General features: G+C 51.2%; 1 protein-coding gene across 1 annotated transcript in view; it reads left to right on the forward strand.

Moving 5' to 3' along the window:
• LOC308181453 (feather keratin Cos2-3-like) overlaps positions 1 to 11641 on the forward strand; it is a gene marked incomplete at both ends in the record, with an annotated part of 29066 nt that extends 17425 nt beyond the window's left edge. The window contains one exon of the mRNA XM_080564772.1: positions 11306 to 11641. Within this exon, the coding sequence (XP_080420898.1) occupies positions 11306 to 11641 (336 nt within the window). The remainder of the gene's footprint in view (positions 1 to 11305) is intronic.
• Positions 11642 to 16206: the final 4565 nt, after the last annotated feature.

A 16206-nucleotide genomic window follows, 5' to 3' on the forward strand; every position in this document is an offset into this window, starting at 1 on the left:
TGACAGTTTTGCTGACAGCTTTGCTGGACTGTTTTGCTCTTTTCTCAAGATTCTGGATCTGAACAAAACTAGATAAGTCACACCAGCTTGCTCTTAATGGCATTTGTCTCTTTTGCAAAGGCTGGGAAGGTCTCACCATAGGCTCATAGAATGGTCTTGGTTAGAAGGGACCTCAAAGATCATCTAGTTCCACCCTCCCTGCCATAGCCAGGGATGCCACCCACTAGATGAGGTTGCTCAGGGCCTCATCTAACCTGGTCTTGAACACCTCCAGGGATGGGACATCCACAGCCTCTCTGGGCAACATGTTCCAGTGCCTCACCACCCTCTGAGTGAAAAATTTCCTTCTAACCTCTAATCTAAATCTCCCCTCTTTTAGTTTAAAACCATTCCCCCTCGTCCTGTCAATACCTGTTTGAGCAAAGAGTTGCTCTCCATCTTTTTTATAAGCCCCCTTCAAGTAGTGAAAGGTTGCAATGAGGTCATCCCAGAGCCTTCTCTTCTGTAGGCTGAACAGTGCCAGCTCTCTCAGCCTATCTTTGTAGGAGAGGTGCTCCGGCCCCTTAATCATCTTTGTGGCCCCCCTCTGGACCCGCTCCAACAGATCAACATCCTTCTTGTGCTGGGGGCTCCAGACCTGGACACAGTACTCCAAGTGGAGAGTAGAGGGGGACAATCACCTGCCTTGACCTGCTGGCCACTTCTCTTTTGGTGCAGCCCAGGATGCAGTTGGCCTTCTGGGCTTCAAGCATGCACTGCCGACTTATGTTGAGCTTTTCGTCCACCAGAACCCACATGTCCTTCTCGGCAGGGCTTCTCTCAAGTAGTTCTCCTAGTCTCTGCTCATGTCCAGGATTGCCTCAACCTAGGTACAGCACCCTGTGTTTAGACTTGTTGAACCTCATTAGGTTCACATGGTCATTAGGCTCATTAGGTCCACTTCTCAAGCCTGTCCAGGTCCCATTGGATGGCATCCCTTCCTTCTATCATATCAAACGCATCACTTAGCTTGGTGTCATCTGCAAATTTGCTGAGGGTGCACTTGATCCCACTGTCTATGTTGTTGATGAAGATATTAAAGAGTACCAGTCCGAGAACAGACCCCTGAGGTACACCACTTGTCACTGGCCTCCACTCGGACATAAATCATAGACCACCACTCCCTGGGTGAGACCTTCAAGCCAATTCCTTATCCTCTGAATGGTCCATCCATCAAATCCATATCTCTCCAATTTGGAGACCAGGATGTCATGTGGGACTGTGTCAAAGGCCTTGCAGAAATTCAGCTAGATGACATCGGTCAGTCTTCCTCTACCAACTGATGCAGTCACTCCATCGTAGAAAACCACCAGATCAGTCAGGTACAATTTACCCTTGGTGAAGCCATGCTGGCAGTCTTGGATCAGCTCTTTGTCTTGCATGTGTCTTAACATTGCTTCCAGGAGGATTTTTTCCATGATCTTGCCAGGCACAGAGGCGAGGCTCATTGGTCTGTAGTTCCCTGGGTCCTCCTTTCTACCCTTTTTAAAAATGGAAGTGATGTTTTCCTTTTTCCAGTCATCAGGGACTTCGTCTGACTGCCAGGACTTTTCAAAGAAGATGGAGAGAGGCTTGGCAACTACATCAGCCAAATCCTTCAGGACCCTGGATGCATGTCATCAGACCTCCATAGACTTGCATGTGTTTAATTTCATTAGGTGGTCTCAAACCTGCTCTTCACTTACAGTGGGTGGGACTTTTCTGCCCCAGCCTGGTTCAGGGAAACAAAAGACTTGGGAAGCCTGACTATCAGTGAAGACTGAGGCAAAGAAGTTTTTGAGTACCTCAGCCTTCTCCATGTCTGTCCTTACTGGTTCTCCCTTCTCATCCATCAGATGGGGGACTCTTCCTTGGCTTTTCTTTTCTGAGCAATGTATCTATAGAATCCCTTCCTGCTGTTCTTTGCATCCCTCGCCAAGCTCAGTTCCATCTGTGCCTTGGCTTTCCCCATCCCATCCCTGCACATCCGGACCAAATCCCTGTACTCTTCTGCCCTGTACACAGGCCACGCATCCCTGCTTCCACTGCCTGTGCATTTCCTTCTTGTGCCTCAGTTTGACCTGCAGGTACCTTGCTCAGCCATCCCAGTTGTCTGCCCTCCATGGCCACTATTTTATGCAGGGGGATGGAGAGTTCTTGCACTGTAAGGAAAACATCCTTAAAGAGCCGCCAGCTCTTTTCAGCTCCTTTGTCCCTAAGGACCGTGTTCCATGGGATCTCATTCTATGAAGTCTTTAAACAGCTGGAATTTTGTTCTTTGGAAGTTCAGGGTCCTGACTCTGCTCTTTGCCAAGCCTGTATTCCTCGAGATCACAAACTCAGCTAGGACATGGTCGCTGCAGCCCAGACTGCCTCCAGTCTTGACCTCTTTAATGAGCTCTTCCATGTTAATGAGCATGAGGTCAAGTAACACTTCTTGTCCGGCTGGTTTGTCTAGTACCTGGACCAGGATGCACTCTAGGAATCTTCTGGATTGCTTACAGCCTGCTGTGTAGTTTTCCCAACAAACATCTGGGTGGTTGAAGTCCCCCATCACAATGAGGGCATGTGAGCATGACGCTTCTTGTAGCTGAAGCAAGAATGCCTCATCTGGACTCCCTTGATCAGGCGACCTGTAGTAGACCCCAACCACAAGCTGTTCTTTATTGGTGCGGTCTTTAACTCCCACCCATAAGCACTCAACCTGTCTGTGTCTGTGGCTGTTTCTCAAAGGCAACTCTTCACAATCAATTCCTTCCCTAATGCAGGGGGCAACACCCCCTCCCTTCATTCCCTGTCTATCCCTTCTGAAGAGTTTGTAGCCCTCTATTCTAATATTCCAATTATGTGATCCATCCCACCATGTTTCCATGATAGCAATCAGGTCACATTTGTCTAATTGCACCATGGTTTCAATTCCTCTTGCTTGTTTCCCATGCTGCATGCTTTGGTGTAGAGGCATTTCAGCTGGGCAGTCATATTGTGTTTCTAGAACCCTTCCTGATTGCACTGGGACAGTTCCCAAGTATTTCCCTGCCATTACTTAGAGTGATATTTTTCTCAGGTATGCTTTCTTCACTCAGAGGAGCATCCCCTTCCCCCACCACATCTAGTTTAAAGCCCTCCTGATAAGCCCAACCAGCTTACTGCTGAGAACACTCTTGCCCACTTGGACAGGTGTGCCCCATCAGGAGTCAGCATGCCCAGTCCCTCAAAAGCACTTCCAAGGTGTCATTGCTGGACATTAGCTCAGACCTACATGCAAACAGTGCTGGGAGGGGGAGGGGGAACAGCTCCACATGGCACGTGTGCACACACACACACACACACTCCTTCTGTGTAATGCTGAATTCTGAGGGCAACAATGTGCTATCTTGGAACAAAACATCCCACACAGAGAAAATCACATGGGAGCTCTCCAAGGCAGACGTTCAGCCATTTCCAGAAAAGCAGGGCTCATTATGCATAATGGTTACTTGGAAGACAAACGCCGTAACTCCAAATGTCCTCCACTCCTCCTTCTTTCCTCCCTGCTTTTATTGCTGAGCATGACATCATACAGTAGAGAATACCCCTTTGGTCAGTATGGGCCAGCTGTCCTGGCTGTGTCCCCTCCCAACTTCTCTGGGGGATGGTTGGACCAGATGATCCTGGAGGTCTTTTCCAACCTTCATGGTTCTATGATTCTCTGATTCTTGTGCATCCCCAGCCTCATCTCCAGAAGGGCAGCATGAGAAGCAGAAAAGATCTTGACTCTGTGCAAGCACTGTTCAGCAACAACTAAAACATTGGTGTATCTACATTACTTTTATCACAAATCCAAAACACAGCACTATTCAAGCCTATAGGAAGAAAATTAAATCTATCCCAGCCAAAACTAGGACACTCATGTGCAGAGAAAAACACCCAGAATCCACCAAAGATCTGTACTTATTCACCCACAGCAGCATCTGAGAGGCCTGGTGTTCATTGTGAGGAAAGGAATGAAGCTGCAATCTTTGCTATGCCATAAGTTTCCTAGGGCTAAGGGCAGGTATTTCAGCACCAAGAAATTCTTACTTGCACAGTGAGGCCACATCCAGGCTTCTCACAACTCTCCAAGTCAGATGGTGCTTGAGCATCCTTTCTGGCAGACTTGCCATGCTGTAGAACCGCTGCCTCTAAACTCCAGGTAAGACTGCCAAAGGGGCCATGTGCACCTGAAAATTAACGTAGTAGATTAAGAGATCATCCAGTCAGCTGTCGATCAATAGGAGACTGCTGGATGCCTTCCAGCATCTGGCGTGTTATGGTAATCTCAACCAGCCCAGCCATTCGTCATTAAGGGAGGTATCCATGATGACTTTCTCTGGCCATACAGCACCCAGCTGGACATGGGATCTGTGTCCTAGGAGTAGGTAAGAGTCTCGTTTTTAGCACACCCATGTCCACTTCTTCTATAGGTACTGACTAGATGCAGGTAGGACCAGGCAGAAAGGTTCCCCAGGGTCTAGCTGGACCCAGAACTTTCCTCCCAATGGTCTCTTTCCAGCTTTAATAAAACTCAGAAATTCAACACTTTTTCTCAGGTTAAAAATGTAGTGACTCACTCCTGAGGCATGAACATAGCCCTCAAATGTCTATTTACAAGAGTTTGTAGCAGGTGTTCATCCAATCTCCAGGACCTTGTGTCAAAAACAGAGTCATGTGTTTGGGTTTGAGGAAGGTCGTGGACAATAAGATCTTGGTCTCAAAACTAGCCACTGTGAGAAATCCTTGAAGGTGTTGGTAACCTATACTTCCCTTTCTCATGACTGAGGTGAGCTTGAACTCCTAAATTTTTGAGATGAAGTCCAAGCAGGTACAGAAATGACTTGATAGGAGATTATGAAATGGAAGGACTGTGTATCTGAGTTTGTAAAAAAGTAACCAACCAGTAAACCACTTTAGGTTTTCTTTTTTAAAAAATAATACCTAGCATTAACACTGCTCAGGGATTCCTTGGCTATGTTAGGGGTGCCCAAAACAAAAACAAAACCCACAAAGAAACAGAAGACATCCCTATGCATTGTGAGGGAGAAATGCCAGGTCCCTGTGGCAGGACCAAGGGATCTCTGGCTGCTGGGGCAGAAGCACCTCTGCTACCTGCCTTGCTGTGCAGAGAATAAAGGCATTGCTCCTCTCTGGGGATCACTGTGGCCGGTGGCTGCCATCTCGCCTTCCCGAGCACTGCGCACGCTGCCACCACTTCGGTTATAGGGGGTTTCTGTCTCTGACCCGGCAGGAGCGCTGGGGGCCAGAGTGAGAGGAGCAGGAGAAGCTCTCTGCACAGTGTGCTGTTCTGGAGCTGTGGCAGGGGGACCCCGGGGCTGTGGTGCCTCAGTGGGCCTGGGCCAGTGCCAGGCCGGCAGGCAGGGAAACCATCACTGCCGCTCCTCCCAGCAGGTCCAGCTGGGGCTGTGCCCCTACCACACCCACCCAGCCCCACCCACCTTGGTGCTTGCCCAGCCGCAGCCCCAGCTCCTCTCCCCATGGCTCTCAGGGCACAGCAATACATTCCTGTGTCCCTGCGCCGCGGCTGGGCAAGCCACAGAGTGCTGAACCGGCGGTCTGCTGCCACCGACAGCCACCCCGCTGGGTCCACCACTGGTATGGAGCTTTTGTGACTGCTCACAAAGAATGGAGGGCCTTGGCCTGGGAGCTGAAGGTACCAGTGGATGTAGTTACAGGTCTGGATGTCAGGGTGTGAGCAGGTGATGTTGATGCCAGTGCCCTCTCTGCCCACAGTTCCTGCTGCACCAAGGCTTGGCCAGCAGACACTGCACTGAAAGCAGAAGGCAAGGCAAGAGAGCATCAGTGATCCCTGAGCTCTGATGTCACTTTTCCTAGAGAAACACTCAGGAACATTAGCAGTTAGGCACAACAGGCTGCAATGCATGGAGAAATGTGCTGTGGGTACAAGCAGCAGAGGAGGGTGATGCTGCTGTGTGTGTGTGGAGTGCACGCAATAGGCTGGGAGTGAATCCAAAACAGATGCAATGAGAGAGGGGATTAAAGTCAGATGGATGGACATGGAGAGGAAGAGCATGATGAGAGTTAGGGGTGGTACAGTGAAGGACAGTGGGCTGAGCTGAGAGCAATAATAACTGCTGAATGCACAGGGTGCCAAAGAGTATAGGAAAGAGGATGGGATAGTAGCCGACGACAGTCCAGTAGCTCTGGACAGAGCCGACGGAGATGATAGGAGAATCCCAAGTGAGGACTCAGAGAGCTGGAAAAGGCAGAGGAGAGATGGTTGAGAGGCAGGGAGGAGGAAAGGCCCTGAAGAACAAGACGGAAGAGTTGGCACCGGGCCCTCTGGGAAGCGTCCTGACCCCAGCCCAGGCTCCTGCAGCCCCCGGCCTTGATGCATCCTGCCACTCTGCTGCCCACACCGTGCTGCCCCCACCAGCCCCGTCTCTCTGCTCCGGCCGCGGTGCCTCCTCCCCACCATGGCACCTCCTCCCTGCCAAGGCCACCCAGTTTTGCCTTGGGGCTGTGCCCAGTGCCAGCACAATTTAGGGGCTGGCCCGGGCTGCGAGTGCTGGACGCCTCTACGTGGGTAAATGCTGGGACCTTGTCCACTCCAGCTGCTGGCACCACAAACCCAGCAATGCCTTCACCCCAGTTTGACTCCACTTGCTGACCTCATTTCACTCCCTCTTGTCTCTTCAATTGTTTGCATCTAGTCCATACAACACTCACACACAGAGTGTTATTACACTGAAAGATAGTTAAGGAAGGTTTAATTAGAAGATAAAGCAGACTGGTGATCAAGGGCAGGGCTTGGTTAGACAAGCATACAACAAGGCAATTGCGGCTTGTATAGAAGAGGCAAGAAGGCTCTTTTGACCCCTTATCTTTATTTGTCACACCCTTTCCCAAAACATTCCTTAGTAAGTTTTCTATAGCCCCATGGCCTTCCTTGAAATTCCCAAGTCTTCATGTTCCTCTTGTTTTCTCCTTCTTAACAGTTATGATATCCAGGTGACTAAGTCCGAAGCTATGTCTCTATTTTCTTAAGGGACCATTAATTAGCTAGTGGAGACTTGTGGGCTTGGTTATTGCTGTCTCTAGTGTATCAGGTTTGAGTCTCCTTGTGGTTTCTTGTTTACTGTTTTCACCCTTTACATATAATTCCACTTGCACTAGAAAAGTTCTTGATCAGGCAATGTTATTGAAGCACAGGGTCTCCCATTCAAAATACCCTTACATATGTGGCATGAGGAGGGTCTGAAAGGACTGGATTTGCTCAGTGTCAAGAAGGCTACGGGAAGATTTAACTGCTGTCTAGAACTACCCATTGGGTGCTGGCAGAGAGGATGAAGTTTCCTCCCCGTTGCTCCCTGAGCTTGTCTACTAACCATGCAACTCAGAGCTGCAGTGGGGCTACTGCTGTTCACACTCCTGACAGAGACCAGACCTGAAACATGGTGCCCCCAGCCCACTTAACCCACAGCCTGGCCCCGGAGAGACCCCGCTTGTCCTGGCAGTCTGCAGATCACCTCTCCCTTGGCAGCGCCAAGCCAAGGATAGGCAAGGCTTGATCTTGTCCTCATACTTTGTCGGGCACAGGCCAGGATGTGAAGCCATGGGAAAGGGCAAGTTCTAGCAAGAGCTCCTAGATGTTCCCACCCACTCCTGCACAAGGGAACATCCCTGTCCACACCCACAGCTCTTCCTCATGGATGCATTTGCTGCCCCACTGCAAGTGCATCATTCTCCCCCAAGTTGACCAAGGTATTCCTAGCCAGGATCAGGAAGCAAATAGCTGAGAACACAACAAATAGAGACAATTCTCAGCCAGACCTGGATGAGAGTTGTCCCTCTTTGTCTTGTTCTCAGCCAGACCTAACAGCAACCTGGTGAAGTTCCACCCAAACATTTGGAATGATACTAGAGTGCAGGGAGAGTGATCCACACTCCATCCGAGGAAGGAAGTTGGGAAGTTGCTGCTTAGTGTCTATAATCCTCTGACAACATGACAAGGATGGGGAGCATTCAAAGTTCCTCAGAGCAGAGACAGGCTACCTGCTACAGCTCCATGAACACCAAGGCCAGAGCTTGGATAGCCCTTTGCCCTGGGCAGGGGGAAATAATTCACATCCCTCTCTGGGATTGCTCCTTGCAGTCCAGAAGAACTCATGTGAGTCTTTTCCAGCCTCTGCATCAGTAGGAAGGAGCTCAGAAGTATCTCCTATTTCTGTGGACTAAACTGTGCTAGCCCACCTAAACTCCCTCTCCAGCTTTCTACTGAAAAGGAGCCCAGAGCCACCAAGTCATGGCTGCATCATAGACATCGTGGTGTGAAGGAACCAAATCACAGAATCACAGAATGGTTAAGGTTGGAAGGGACCTCTGGAGATCATCTGTTTCAGTCCCTCTGCTGACGTAGAGATAAGTAAAGCAGGTTTCCTAGGACCACATTGAGATGGCTGTTGAAGAACTCCAAGGAGGGAGACACCATAACATCTCTGGTCATCCTGTTCCAGGGCTCCATCACCCGCACAGTAAAGAAGTGCTTCCTGATGTTTAGATGGAACCGCTTTTGTTCCAGTTTATGCCCATTGCCTCTTGCTGTGGCACTGGGCAACACTGAAAAGAGCCTGTCTGCATCTTTATTGCACCCTCCCTTCAGGAATTTATACAACTGTTCACATTTTTCTTTGGCTGCGGCTCCTAGCAACGAGTCATCAACATATTGCATTAAGGCCCCTTTATTCTTGCTCTACCAGTTATTTAAATCTGCTCCCAAAGCAGTCCAAAATAAACTTGGACTATTTAGCAAGCTGATAGTCTACACATTGATGAGATAACCTCTGAGCTTCCTCTTCTCCAGGCTGAAGTGTCCCAACTGTCTCAGCCTCTCCTCATAGAAGAGGTGCTCCAAACCTCTGATCATCTTGGTGGCCTTACATTGGGTTTTTTCCAATATTTCCATGTCTTTCTTGTATTGAGGGCCCCAGAACTGGACACGGTGCTCTGGGTGTGGCCTCACCAAAGCTGAGTAGAGAGGAAGAAATGCTTCTCTCGACCTGCTGGCAATATTTTGCTAGTGCAGCCCAGAATACCTTTAGCCTTCTTATCAGCAAGAGCACATTCCTGACTCATCTTCAACTTAGTATACACCAGGAGTTCTAGTTCCTTTTCTACAGAGCTGCTTTCCAGCTGGATTACCCCCATGGCTTGTTCCACCCCATGTGCAGGACTCTGCAATTCTCTTTATTGAACTCCATGCAATTCTTCTTATCCAAACTATCCCATCTGTCAAGGTTCCCTTGGAGGTCTCCACAGTGCTCTGGTAAATCAGCCACACAACTCACTTTTGTGTCATCTGATACTTTATTAGTAGTTAACTCTACTCCATCAACTAGATTGTTGATGAAGATCTTAAACAGGACAAGACCAGGATCAACTGTTTGAGAAGTGTGCTAAGTGATCCTGAAAGCTGTGGTATCAAAGCATGACTTTGGGAGAGACAAGAAAAGGAGGGCTCATGAGGCAAAGGCTGCATTTTAGGGCAAGCTCTAAGGACAGCCCTTCCTCCTTCTTGGGCTCTCACAATCAGCTGCAATCAGAGCACTCCTGGCCCAATGAAACTGTGGGCCTATAGTGTTCACAACATGGGTTCTGAAGAGTGCTACACCAAGACATGCCTATCCCGTCATCATGAGGGGAGAGACATTCAGACACACACAACTGCTCATGCGCACCCCTTGCAATGAGACAAATCCAGTATGCACACAGGCTTGTCTGAAGGGGGACCTCCTCCCTACTTCCAGTAGACCAGAAGAAGAAAATACGTGATCTCTGGAAACAAGTCTCCCATCTGGCCTCCTCTTGAAGACTGTGTGTGGTTCTGGGCTCCACAATATAAAAAGGATATTAAGAGACTTGAATTGGTCCAGAGGAGGGCAAGAAAACTGATAGAAAGGATGGAAGGCATGTCCTGAAGCAGTCAGGCAACAGGACATGAAGATGTTTGTAGGCCCCTTCCCCATTGGAACTGTTCTATTCTAAATTTCATGCCGCATGGCCAAAGGGGAGCCGCAGGCCTGAGGAGACAGGTAGGAACCACCCGCCTGTTCCCAGACTGGAACTGCAGTGCTCAGGCCAAAGGAGGCAAAGGAGGTGGCCAGGGACAAAACCTTCACAGCCACCTCCAGCAGGGTAAAAGGGTCCCTGGTGGTCTTCTCCTGCCACACAGCACAAAGCCAGAGAGAGGGCAGTACCTGTGTCACAGCACACATTCCTGCAGAGCAGGGATGGTTTTCTGCCTCATGATGACACCAGTCCTTAGCCCTCTCCATCCAGTACTTCTCTGGACATTTAGGGGGTCGTCATTAGAGACAGCCCAGGCAGATGAGGTGGCCCAACAGGTGCACCAATGCCTCGCCAGAGCTGCATTAGGGGAATGAGAGTCAAAAGCAGCAGGGCAGACCACCTGTCTGTGGAGGCCACATTCAAGCACAATCAGAGAGAGCTTGGAGGCTGGACGAGAGGGGGATGTGCCACATCCTCCCACACAGGAGCCCGTTGGCATCCAAGCAGGGATTGCAGGCCTGGGTGCAGCTGGGCTCTTCCTGCCCCTGAGGCTGCAAACAACCCCACACAACTGCCCCAGGCCAATGTCCCCAGCCTGCACGTGACCCCTCCGGCACTCAGGACTCATCTCCTGATGGCACCAATGCACTGCTATCCCAGAAATCCTTGGGCCTCCCACCTCAAGCCTTCAAGGCGGCGCAGGTACAGCTAAACGAGGAAATGAAAAGGCATCAGTGCAGGAAACCAAAACACAGTCCCCGTATCATTAGCTGGGATGTTTTGCATTTCAGATGAGCTTCTCGGAAAATTATTACTTCCCCAGAGGATTCCTCTGGACCTGGGGCAGTGCAGAGCCTGTATAAAAACCAGCCCAACTCTTTGCTCTCTCATCTGCTTCGCTGCACTTCTTCTCCTTCGGAAACAAGTGAGTTGGAAGCTCGGTCCTGAGGTGGGGCTTGGGGCTGCCTGTCATGGGAGGGAAAGCAGGGAGAAGGTCTGGCATGGGGAGAGTCCAGGGCTGGGCTGAGGGCACTCAAGGTCTCTGGGTTGGAAAGAGCTTTTTTGGGCCTGGCTCTCTTTGCCCAGTGCCTTGGGGGACAGACCAAGAGGCCCATGGGCCTCCCTGCACACCCTCTGCCCAGCACATGCCTTGGCACCATCACGGTGGCCTAGCAGGCTGCTCCTCCCTCACCCCCATTCTCCTCCGGGCCCTCTCTCCCATCAGGTGCACCTCCTGCCCCGAGACATGTCCTGCTACAACCAGTGCCTGCCGTGTCTGCCATGTGGACCCTGTGGCCCAACCCCGCTGGCCAACAGCTGCAATGAGCCCTGTGTCAGGCAGTGCCAAAACTCCAATGTTGTCATTGAACCCTCTCCTGTGGTGGTGACCCTGCCCGGCCCCATCCTCAGCTCCTTCCCGCAGAACACCGTTGTGGGATCCTCCACCTCTGCTGCCGTTGGAAGCATCCTCAGCTGTGACGGAGTCCCCATCAACTCCGGATGCTGTGACCTTTCCTGCCTGGGCAGCCGCTACTGTGGCAGAACCTGCCTCCCCTGCTAAGGCTGCTGCAGGCAGCCACCACCAACCCAGAAGATGGTAATGGACTGACCACCAAGGTGGCTCCACCTGCAAAGGCAGGCAGCTGGAGCCTCTCCTGGGACTCCTGAAAATGTGGCCCATGCCTAACTTTCCCATTTCTTACTCTCTTCTTTCTTCCCCTTTTCTCTGTTGCCTTCTGCTCTCCTGGACTGTTGGCGCCTGCTAGGCTGGTCTTGGAAGGGTCTGCTTCTCCTCTCCCTCTGTGGGGCACGCAGACAAACACCCAGTGCAAAGTCCACCCTGGCCAAGGCACAGAAACTCCTAGCTCCCCTGGGGCTCCCCAAACCGTGGCCTCCACTCAGAGGTCCTCGCTCCCCTCTTTCAAATCATTAAAGTTCTGCTGCATCCCAGCCTGGGGCTCTGTGTGGTCCTTCCCTCTCCAGACACTCTCCCAGGCTGCCGGGGAGAAAGCTGTTGCTCTGAGCAGATCTTGCAGGGACAAATGAAATCCATGCCCGTTCCCGGCAGGTGAGAAACAGCCAGGGGGCTCCTGTCAGACACTGTGCCTTGCAGCTGAGAAAGCAGCCACTAGGACCTGCCATGCTTCGCCTCTGAACAGAAATGCCCTCCTTGGCCTTTGAGCACATCCTGTGGATGGAAAGCCTAACCAGTACGCGAGTGAGGACATGACCTCCCTGACCACAGGGGGCGGTGGCAGTGGCACTGCGGCATGCTTCCTCATCCAGCAGCACCTGTGAGCCCTCCCTGGCAGGCGGCTCTTGCATCTGGAGGACCCCTTTCCCTCTTCCAGATGTCTGTGGGAGGGAGGGTGGCAGCCTTTCCAGCACTCCTTGCCTTGGCTTAGCCTTCTTTGCAGGTCCTTCAGGCATTTTGTCTATCCCCAGTCATTTCATGCCAGCATTTCCCCCAGCATGCCTAGAAGAGGTGCAGTTTCTAAATGCAGAATTGCTCCACCTGCTGATAGCACACTCCCCGTCTCTAGGCACACGTGTGTAAGCAGTGCGCGTGGGGCTATGTCTTATCTCTGAGGAGCCGTGGAGAGTCTTGTTCCCCCTTTCATGCCCATTGCTTAGGACAAGCCTCATGCTGCCATGTGCAGCACCTGCTCTTCCTACAGGAAAGCTCCTGGTTTTGCCAGAGGGTCAGGCCTCCCCTCTTCCCCCTCCAGCACTGGCAGGACACCCACTGCCCTGCTCCTCCCCAGCCAGGCAGCTGAGTCTCAACAGAGCCTGCCAGTCCCACCAGGGCCCACTGGATAACCTCAACCGTGTCACACTCTCCACACAACAAGGTGCCCAGGCAGCTCCTGGAGAAGCTTGCAAGCTCATGGGTTCTCCTCCCTCTGACAGCTCCAAGCTGCCTCCAAATCTCAGAACAAAGGGTGGAGGAAAACGCTCTGCGGGCTGCCTAGGATCCCACATCTCTGCCTCAGGGAGCCTTTCTGCGCACATCGCCTCACACTGAACACGCTTGCTCAGCCAAAGGAAGAGAATCGAGCTGCCACCTCAGCTGGGCCCCAGGTTCCCCAGGGCCAGGACCAGGTTTTTCAGCACTGGCAGCTTCCAGCTGGTGCAGCCATGCCACAGCTCAGCCTTTCCAAATCCTCTTGGGCACAAGGGCTCTGAACTGCCTCAAAGGCACTCACACCCCCTTGTAAAACAGCTGCCCCTAAGGGCCTACTGGGAGATGTGACAGTAGGTGCCTGTCTTTGCCATAATGATCACGAAATAGTTGAGCTCAAAGCTTTTGGCACAATGACAAAAAGTGCATTGCAGAGTTATCTCTCCCCCTCCCCTCCCCCACCCCCCCCTGCAAATTTTAAGAGATCAACTCTAAATTACTCAGGGACCTAGTGAGCAGCATCCCCTGGCAATCTGCTCCAGAGGGCTTGGAGTTCCCTGAGAGACAGCCAATTTTCAAGAACCAACTTTAAAAGACCCTGGGGGAGGCAATCCCACTGTGTCGCAAGTCAAGAAAAGGCAGGCAGAAGGACGGCTTGTCTAAAGGGGGACCTCCTGCCTACTTCCAGTAGACCAGAAGAAGAAAATACGTGATCTCTGGAAACAAGTCTCCCATCTGGCCTCCTCTTGAAGACTGTGTGTGGTTCTGGGCTCCACAATATAAAAAGGATATTAAGAGACTTGAATTGGTCCAGAGGAGGGCAAGAAAACTGATAGAAAGGATGGAAGGCATGTCCTGAAGCAGTCAGGCAACAGGACATGAAGATGTTTGTAGGCCCCTTCCCCATTGGAACTGTTCTATTCTAAATTTCATGCCGCATGGCCAAAGGGGAGCCGCAGGCCTGAGGAGACAGGTAGGAACCACCCGCCTGTTCCCAGACTGGAACTGCAGTGCTCAGGCCAAAGGAGGCAAAGGAGGTGGCCAGGGACAAAACCTTCACAGCCACCTCCAGCAGGGTAAAAGGGTCCCTGGTGGTCTTCTCCTGCCACACAGCACAAAGCCAGAGAGAGGGCAGTACCTGTGTCACAGCACACATTCCTGCAGAGCAGGGATGGTTTTCTGCCTCATGATGACACCAGTCCTTAGCCCTCTCCATCCAGTACTTCTCTGGACATTTAGGGGGTCGTCATTAGAGACAGCCCAGGCAGATGAGGTGGCCCAACAGGTGCACCAATGCCTCGCCAGAGCTGCATTAGGGGAATGAGAGTCAAAAGCAGCAGGGCAGACCACCTGTCTGTGAAGGCCACATTTAAGCACCATCAGAGAGAGTTTGGAGGACTCGGGACTCATCTCCTGATGGCACCAATGCACTGCTATCCCAGAAATCCTTGGGCCTCCCACCTCAAGCCTTCAAGGCGGCGCAGGTACAGCTAAACGAGGAAATGAAAAGGCATCAGTGCAGGAAACCAAAACACAGTCCCCGTATCATTAGCTGGGATGTTTTGCATTTCAGATGAGCTTCTCGGAAAATTATTACTTCCCCAGAGGATTCCTCTGGACCTGGGGCAGTGCAGAGCCTGTATAAAAACCAGCCCAACTCTTTGCTCTCTCATCTGCTTCGCTGCACTTCTTCTCCTTCGGAAACAAGTGAGTTGGAAGCTCGGTCCTGAGGTGGGGCTTGGGGCTGCCTGTCATGGGAGGGAAAGCGGGGAGAAGGTCTGGCATGGGGAGAGTCCAGGGCTGGGCTGAGGGCACTCAAGGTCTCTGGGTTGGAAAGAGCTTTTTTGGGCCTGGCTCTCTTTGCCCAGTGCCTTGGGGGACAGACCAAGAGGCCCATGGGCCTCCCTGCACACCCTCTGCCCAGCACATGCCTTGGCACCATCACGGTGGCCTAGCAGGCTGCTCCTCCCTCACCATGTGCCTTGGCACCAGATGGGCCAACTGAACTTTGTATGGAGTAGGGGAAGGCAAGAATTTCATTAATGGGCTTTTTCAAATCATTAAAATTCTGCTGCATCCCAGACTGGGGCTCTGTGTGGTCCTTTTTCTGTCCTTTTTTCACTGCCCTTTTTCTCAGTTGGAAACATATGATTTCGAAACTCTGTCTTAGACTGGGTTTGGGGTTTTTAGAGCCCTGTAGAGTTTTGTTCCCCCTTTGATACCTGTTGCTTAGGATGTGTCTCATGTTGCCATGTGCAGCGCCTGCTCTCCCTGCAGGAAAGCTCCCAGTTTTGTCAGAGGGTCAGGCCTTCCCTCTTCCCCCTGCAGCACTGGCAGGACTCCCACCACACTTCTCCTTCTCAGCCAAGCAGTTCTGTCTCACCAGTGTCTGCTAGTCCTGCTAGTGCTGCTAGGTAAATCTTTACCATGTCGTGCTCTCTACTCAGTAAGTTTTCTTACATGAACTGTTCTCCATCAGCAAGGATCACTTGTTTTTTCATGACATAATACTCATGCTGTCTATGGAATTACTCTAACAGAAGAAGTTTTTTGCATGTCATACATTTGATTGGTTTGATCATGATGTACACTTCTTCTCTGGTGAAGGCTGAGTGTTGTGTCAACCTGCAGAAGACAATACCTGAAGGGAGAGTGCAATGAAGATGGAGCCAGGCTCTTTTCAGTGTTGTAATGTGTCAGGACAAGTGGCAATTGGCACAAACTGGAAAACAAGTTCTATCTAAATATCAGGAAGCACTTCTTTACCATGTGTGTTATGGAGCACAGGCACAGGTTGCATGGAGAGGTTGTGGAAGATACCTCCTTGGAGACCTTCAAAATCTGCCTAGACAACATCCAGAGCAACCTGCTCTGGGTATCCCTGCTTGAGCAGGGGGGTTGGATCAGATGACCTCCAACCTCCTTTCCAACCTTAATCATTCTGTGATTATGTGTGTCCTGTCTACCTATTTTTTCTCCTTTGGCCTGAGTACTGCAGTTTCAGACTGGAAACTGTCAGTAGGTTCCTTCCTGTCTCCTAAGACATGCAGCTCTCCTTTGCCAGTCTAACCTGAAGTTTAGAATGGCTTTGTGCCATTCCAACATATCCTATCACTGGTTATTGGGAGAAGAGATCTGACCCTCCCTTTCCATTTCCCCACCTCAGGATGTTGTAGAGGGCAATGAGGTCACCTCTTAGCCTTCTTTTCTCCAAAATAGACAAA

The sequence above is a fragment of the Anser brachyrhynchus genome (genome assembly GCF_964034855.1).
Source record: "Anser brachyrhynchus genome assembly, chromosome: 22".
In the NCBI taxonomy this organism is placed as follows: Eukaryota; Metazoa; Chordata; class Aves; order Anseriformes; family Anatidae; genus Anser; species Anser brachyrhynchus.